Below are 8,362 nucleotides of genomic sequence, written 5' to 3' on the forward strand. Positions count from 1 at the left end.
ATAAATTCCTTTCAGTTAACATTTTCTTACCAAAGCTATTGATCCAGTGTTAAATATATAACTGTTAAATGGCAGGAATGCAACGTATCTTCAGAAGATGAGTTTGGCTTTATACTTTTAATAAGCTCTGCATGCATTTCCACATATTGTGATAAGACATTGACAATAATACTTTTAAAATATCTGTATTTGAGGATCTGTAGAGGGTAAAGGAAATGTAAACACTTGCTGAGCTCTAAGCAAAGAAAATTTATGTTATTTTCTAAATTATTATTGGAGTAAAGTTCAACTTATTTTTCTCATGTATGCCTTCTGTTGACATATTGATACAGCTCCAACTATTGTACTTGCAGGTCACCATTTCAAGTTTCTACTACAAAACCTGTCAGCCGGAACTGCAAAGCTGGCTTACACCTTAAATGGTTCAAAGAGTTGTGTGCCCAGAATTCTCGCCATCCAGTTTTAGCAAAAATACAAAATAAGTCGTCAGTAGAGGTCAAAGCCATGGCTAACGGTTATCTGGCTGCCAAAGCTGCTTTTTTCCAGCACTGTCAACAAATTGGAATTGGAAAGTGGATCCATGCACCACCTGAGTTAGGCAAATTTGTGAACTGAAATATCCTTAGAACTGTCTGTCTTAATTTGTTTGTTTCCTCCTTAGCTACTTGTTTATGTTTTGTAACGTTTGGTCAATTTAATAGTAAATACCTTTCAATGTTAACAGCTATAGTAAAATAAAATTAATTCTCAAAGGTGCCTTATTTTAAGAAACAAACTTAGAGCCACTCTAAGCTTCTGCCTGCAAATGATTTTTAAGAAATTTACTTCTTATTGCATTTATTTTCACTATCATTTATTTCTTTGTGTGTCAGCAATGTTATATTAATAATGTGCTTGTTTGATATTATCCTTTGTTTTGTAGATCTGACCATTTATATGCAGTTCAATCTTCATGGATTAAAGTTTATTGGATTGTTTTCAATAGTTTGAGATTGCTTCATGTTATATTTCGTTATATGTACCAAACACTGCACAGATCAACTCATAATGACATAATGAATGCTTGCTGTGAATAACAGTAGCATTTAGACATTACCAGCACATTTATAATCTAAGATAGTTGGATTAATAATATAATAATCTTTATTGTCCATGTTTGTGTTTGATAAAGTCATCTCTCAAGCCTGAGATATCATTCTTTTTTTTTTTTGACATTCATAAAGCTAAAAGATTATATTTTATTCACCATATATTTCTCATATTTTCTAATACTTCTTGTGTTTTTTTTTGGGTGGTTCTTTTTTTGTTAACTCTATTAAATGATCAGGGGTAATAAAGTTATTCAGTGCACTGCTGCTTACCAACTGTCTCAGACTTTAAAAAAAAAGCATCTGATTTCAACACAAGGATTGCTGTTGCTTAGAAGTACACAGAGTTGACCAAGTTCTTTTGATTTTTAGGTCTCAAATAAAAACTTTTGAATTGTTGTTCAGGTCATTGATTACATCACATGTGAGAGGGTGGAAAAAAATCTCTTAAAAAATTGAGGGAATTACATTTCAAAGTTTAAAAACAGTGCATGGTCTATTCCTGTGATGCCCAACCTATGACCCCTGGGCCATATTCAACTTCATGAAATCTGGCCCCTTTCTGCCCACAATGTCTAATGAAACAACTTCTATTGGTTCTATTAGCTGGATTTTTTTTTGTTTAATGGAAGTTTCTATGGACCATAGACCAGTCATGGATAAGACCCACTGGTCTAGTCCACTGTTGTATTCCCCAGACCAGTCATGGATGAGCACCATTGGTTTAGTCCACTGAAATGACTTGAAACTTAAACTGAGTAAAAAGAAAATTACTTTTACCATACTATCCATAAGGTGCTTTTGTTAAAAACAAAAAATTATTCATATTTTGAATTATTGTAAGTGGTCACATTTGTTCAACATGTCAATGTATCCTTGACTAATGAAATAACCACTTATAACTGTCCAATTGAGCATGAGTAGACTAGTGGATTATAAACTTGGTCACAGATTTAGACTGCCAGGATTCTTACCACTAAATTTCATTTTACTTAATACTTATATGCTTATGCATTAGCTGCTCTCAGAGACCATCTAGGGACAATCTTTTATCATTTGACCATTTAGGGGCTATCTCATTCTTTAATTGGGCCCATTGCCTTACTTCATTTAACTTCCTAGACCCACCTTCTCTCATTTAATATCCAGGGCCCATCTCCCATCATTTAGGCCCCATACATTTAAATGTATCGGGTACTCTTACTATTGAATGTAATAATGATTGTGTTGTGATACCCCACCCCCCTTTATTTAGGGGACGGATGGCTATTCAGTATTAATACTATAAACAATATGTGTCAAATATTTTTTGTTTTGTTTTGGACATACTCTTGTGTACAAAGATATTTTTAGAAAGTATCAAAATTACCATGACCTCTTTTAAATGTTTGATTGTAAGTCAATTTGAATTGAAAAGATAATATCAGCAATAAAATCTATTTCATTGTGTACCTTGAACTGATTTACAAAACTGTAAAAATAAAGATTTAGAATATCAAGAATGTGTAAATAAATACTAGTAATAATCATATCATCTATGCTAATTAGTCTAAACCAATAATATATTATTTCATGTTCTTTGTATCCGATTTTATATTAATTAAAATAATGTAAATGTATATATATTGTTTGTTATTTTTTAGCATTTACATCTTGAGAGATTATCTTTTACATGTTGTCAGATGACCTTTACATGTTGTCAGGTGATCTTTACATCTTTTCAGATGACCTTTACATGTTGTCAGATGACCTTTACATGTTGTCAGATAGATGACCTTTACATGTTGTCAGATGACCTTTACATGTTGTCAGATGACCTTTACATGTTGTCAGATGACCTTTACTTGTTGTCAGATGAGCTTTACATGTTATCAGATGACCTTTACATGTTGTCAGATGACCTTTACATGTTGTCAGATGACCTTTACATGTTGTCAGATGATCTTTTATAGGATATTTTTTAAAGTGTGTTGGTTGTTGACGCAGCGCAGATGGATGGTGCCAGACGCGTGAAGAAGAAGTATTATAGTTCAGAAATTACAAAATAAATAAAAAATCTGTCACTAATATAATTTATATATGCTAAAAATTAAATTCTTATATCGAGTCGCCCCACCCCTATTCTTTTATGCCAAATGCAATCATTAGCAGAAATTATAAAAAGGAGCGAGGATTAATCGTTTTCACTACACCGCCCCTGCCCTTTCCAGACAGTTTATGTAATTTCACATGAATTTATCATAATTATTTTAAGAAGACTGCTTTGGAAAAGTTAGAATTCAAACAAAATTTTTCAGTATAAGAGATGAGATGAGTTCTAAGCCCAAATAATCTAATCTTAGTCGCCTTTTGTCAACCTTTACTCAATCTGATATTTTTCTAGTTAAATAAATTTGGGATTATAACTCACAATTTATGCTTGAATTTTATCGAATTTTTTTTTTCGGCTGTGATCCTCAAAGCCTTAATCTAAATATGTGGGGTATTCAAGGAACAAATCGGTTTTATTTGTAATGTATTAGGGCCTATAAATTCATATTAGAATATTTTTCAAGTACAACATTATTCAAAAGGTCCTTTTTTAATAGGATGAATAATGAGCTTTGGGTCAGTGAAGAATGCAAGAAAACGCTTTTGGTGCCCGGAACCTCACTGGGGAAGCTTACAGCGCTGCCCCAGACCCCCCAAGCTTGCAAGAGAAAGGCCTCAACATTACTGTTTTTTGTTGATTTTTTTTCGCCGAAGGTTGAGAAATACTGCTTTTTAAAATTCTCATTTAATATAGGGATATGTATATATATATATATATATATATATATATATATATATATATATATATATATATATATATATATATATATATATATATACACACATACATACATACAATAAAGCCATAGACAACATGGCTGCCCGCAAAGCAACCGGATGCGATGGTATACTCCCAGATCTTCTAAAACAATGCAAAACTACACTAATCCAACCTCTACACGAACTGCTTTGCAAATGTTGGCAAGAGGGTGCTGTGCCACAAGACCTGCGGGATGCTAAAATCGTTACACTGTATAAGAACAAAGGTGACAGAAGCGACTGCATCAATTATAGGGGAATCTCCCTCCTAAGTATTGTAGGCAAAGTCTTTGCTCGAGTGATACTTCCCAGGCTACAAAAACTCGCTGATAGGGTCTATCCAGAATCACAATGCGGCTTTCGCTCAGGGAGATCCACGATTGACATGATCTTCTCCATCCGCCAACTTCTGAAAAGTGCAGAGAACAAAGGATGCCTTTGTTTATTGCGTTCATTGGCCTGACAAAGGCCTTCGATCTAGTCAGTAGAGGTAGCCTCTTTAAAATTTTACAGTTAATAGGATGTTCACCCAAGCTACTAAATGTAATCGTCTCTTTCCACCAAAATATGATGGGTAGGCCTACATTGGAATTCAACGGTGCCTGCTCAGAAAGTTTCAGTATAAACAGCGGAGTTAAACAATGATTTGTCTTGGCCCCAACCCTCTTTGGAATACTATTTTCACTGCTAATTTACAACGCGTTTGACAAATCCACCGAAGGCATCTATCTCCATTCCAGATTTGATGTCAAACTCCTAAATATTGCCAAACTGAGGGCCAAAACTAAAATCAGAACCACACTCGTAAGAGATATGTTATTTGCGGATGATGCAGCGGTAGTGGCACACTCACAAGAGGAACTTCAGCCACTAATGTCCCGCTTCTCTCAGGCCTGTAAAGAATATGGCTTAACTATTAGCATGAAGAAAACAAATGTTATGGGAAAACCTGCTACAGCACCACCCTCGATCCTCATAGATGATAACAAGCTGGACGCCGTAAATGAATTCTGTTATCTGGGATCCACAATTCAAGATGACCTGTCTCTAGAAGAGGATATTTTTTAAAAAAAAACGCATAGGGAAGGCTGCCTCGACCTTAGCTAGACTCAGGGCAAGAGTTTGGGAAAACCAGAAGCTCACTACATTGACCAAATGGAAGTCTACAAGGCATGCGTTATGAGTACACTACTGTATTGCAGTGAATCATGGACCACCTACGCAAAGCAAGAGAGAAAACTAAACTCATTCAATTTGCGATGTCTCCGTAGGATCTTGAAAATCACATGGAAAGAAAAAGTGTGCAATACTGAGATCCTTGCGCGAACAGGTATTCCCAGCATCTTTACAGCCCTCAGACAACGCCGCTTGCGCTGGCTTGGACATGTTCGCCGGATGGAGGACAATCGCATCCCGAAAGTCATCCTCTACAGACAACTCGCGACTGGCTCAAGAAAATCTGGTCGCCCCCACCTCCGTTACTTAGATGTAATAAAACGAGACCTCAAATCAGTGAACATCAATAATGACCATTGGGAAGACATAGCTCTAGACCGCACCAGATGGAGAGAGACAGTGACCAAGAAAGCTATTGACAGCGAAAGAACATGAGCCTCAGCTCTGGAAGAAAAACGTACAATGCGAAAAATGGCCAGCTCCTCTACCACCGAAGCGAAAGCCACATTAACCGGCGATATTTGTGGACGGGAGTGTCTCTCCAAAATAGGGCTCCACATCCACATGAAAAAGTGTGCGAGATGAACCATAGTCGACTGAAGGAGACCAACAACAACAATATATATATATATATGCTGTACGCACGTTTATGCATAGGGTTAGGGTTTACTGGGCGTTAGGGTTTGAAAAAAAAATCGCCCCCCCCCCCACTCCAAAGTTCTGGATCCGTTAGTGGTTCATATTCATGTGTATTTAATAAACTGATCGTTATGTAAACCTTGTCTAACTGATGGTAATTCGCAATAGTACTTCAATGTTTTAATTCCTATTATAAACTAGAATTTTTACATTAAAAGTGAAATTTTGCTCTGGCAGTAGTTTACCCATCACTATCCTAAGAGTTGACACGAATACTTTTTGAACTCTAGACCTATGGAAGCTTCCCTTCATCAGCCTGTTCTGTCTGGAAGGGATCCAAGCAGATGTAGGCTAATTGTAGTCCCTATTACCAATGTCTAGTATCCCAAGAGCAACGGTGTCTTAATAGTGACATGGTTGTTGGGGTTCTCTTCGATTTCCTTCCTGCAAAGGAAATCTTTAAACAATTTTACATGTCTCAGATGCTCCTTCAGATTTGAAGATAATTACACCATAGCCCGAACCTCCCGCAGGACGACGGGGGATGGCTGCAGGCATGGTTCGAATCCGCCGGGACCATCAAACGACAGAGCGCTTACAACACGACCAGGTAGACATCCGCCCCATCGGGCTAATAGTATCTTCTAACGACCATTTCAACCATTGGCAGCACGATGAGACTGAGAAACATTGCCCTGGCAGACTCATGGGCGTAGCCAGGGAGGGCTTTTTTGGGGTTTAATTCCCCCCCCCCCCTTCCGAAATGAAATCCCTCCTGCCGGGAGGGGGGTCGGAATTTAGTGATTGATTTTTTGCTTGATTTTGTTTATTTTAGGTTTTGAGTTTTAAATTCCCATACAGTGAGTTTTGAGGTTGAAAACCTCTCTCTTCAATAGTATTTTAAAGCAAACTACTGTCACCAAATTCTATGTCCATAGCTAAATGGGGTTTGAATTTAAATAGATTTTTTAATTTACCCCCCCCCCCAGATGATTTTGATGATAAAACTTCCATTTTCGATATAAAATCTAAAGCAAACTACAGTCACCTAATTCCAAGAGCGTAGTCAAGAGAGGTTACACATTTCTACTGGTGGCTGAGTTCCATTAATAAAGTGCAGTGAATAGTCTTCTGCCGCAATTGAAAAACACTAAATGTGGCTCATCAAAGATGGCTAAGACAGATTTTAGAAGTCAGCTATAGAGATCGGGTCTAAATCAAGGTAATCCTATGCCGCACTGGGAGTCGACCCCTTAGTAAGGTTGTGAAAGAGCGTCGCATGAGGTTTTCGGGATATGTTCTCCGATAAAATGAATTACGCATAAGAGTTGCGATGACATCCTAGTACAACTTGGCGCAACACTTTCATGGAGGTCATTAGAGCAGGTGGGAAGAGGCTTCAGACATTGCCATTGACGAACGGCGTGGGAGGGTCTAAGTCAGTAAGAATAGCAGAATAAGTTTTTGAAATTAAAAAAAATTTATAGCAGGATAATGCACTGTAGATACCTCAGAATATGCATTTTGCTGGCTTTCAATACCGGAAATAGTGCTTGGCGGCGGAACTCCGCCACTTTCTGAGAGAGATGCCAGCGCTCACCCACACCCCCTTGCTAGCAAGGACGGGAGTCTACAATTTTCCACTAATTCCAGGAAAAACCTTTTCTAGAGTACAATAAACGTCTTCCGAAAGAATGAAGGGTCAGAATGTAATAAAGATTAATTATGTACACACACATATTTTTTTTCCGCGGGGGTGGGGGAGAGGCTGAGTGGGGAGGGGGGAGAAAAACAAATTCCCCCCCCCCCCCCGAAAAAAAAATCCTGGCTACGCCCATGCTGGCAGTAGTGGATATAAATCCATATATACATGTACCTATACAAAAAGGGTGACAAGTCTAACTGTTCCAACTATCGAGGCATTACACTTCTGTCAGTAGCAGGAAAGATCTTTGCTCGAGTGTTGCTCGACCGACTAACTCACTCTTTAGTGGACGAGGTCTTATCTGAAAGCCAATGTGGTTTCAGAGGCGGTAGAGGTACATCTGACATGATATTTGTTCTGCGACAATTACAAGAAAAATGCAAAGAGTAGAACTTAAACCTATACGCTGCTTTCGACACGGTCAGTCGCGACGGTTTGTGGAGGATTTTGGCCAGGCTGGGATGCCCATCTACGTTCCTGTCCATTCTCAAATAGTTTCACGTGGGACAAAGAGGCCAGATCAGACACAATGGTGCCCTTTCTGATCACTTCCCAATAGAAAATAACGTGAAGCAGGGCTGTGTACTTGCTCCTATTCTATTCGCTATCTTCTTTGGCGTAATGCTGGGTCAAATGAGGTAGCGATTCCACGAAGGCATCTAAATCCGGTTTCGTTCTGAAGGCAATGTGTTCAATCTTCGACGTCTACTATCCCATACAAAAACAAAGGAGATGGTCATAACGGAGCTTCTCTATGCAGATGATTGCGCCCTGCTAGCTCACAATGAACATGACCTCCAGAACGTGGTAAACGAATTTTCATACGCTGCCGCCTCATTCGGTCTATCTCGGGAAAAAGGAAGTCATGTTCCAGAAGTCGCCCAATAAAACATACTCAGCCCCA

The 8,362-nt window shown here is 38.2% G+C and overlaps 1 protein-coding gene across 10 annotated transcripts in view; it reads left to right on the forward strand.

The window, feature by feature from the left end:
* Window positions 1-2,707, forward strand: part of LOC106055960 (adenosine deaminase domain-containing protein 1-like) — a 35,260-nt gene extending 32,553 nt beyond the window's left edge. For all 10 annotated transcript variants that reach the window (XM_056006154.1, XM_056006153.1, XM_056006151.1 and 7 more), the window contains one exon: window positions 354-2,707. In XM_056006154.1, coding sequence (XP_055862129.1) covers window positions 354-615 — 262 coding nt within the window. In that variant the 3' untranslated portion in view covers window positions 616-2,707. The remainder of the gene's footprint in view (window positions 1-353) is intronic.
* The last annotated feature ends 5,655 nt before the right edge of the window (window positions 2,708-8,362 follow it).

The sequence above is a fragment of the Biomphalaria glabrata genome, chromosome 12 (genome assembly GCF_947242115.1).
Source record: "Biomphalaria glabrata chromosome 12, xgBioGlab47.1, whole genome shotgun sequence".
Taxonomy (NCBI): Eukaryota; Metazoa; Mollusca; class Gastropoda; family Planorbidae; genus Biomphalaria; species Biomphalaria glabrata.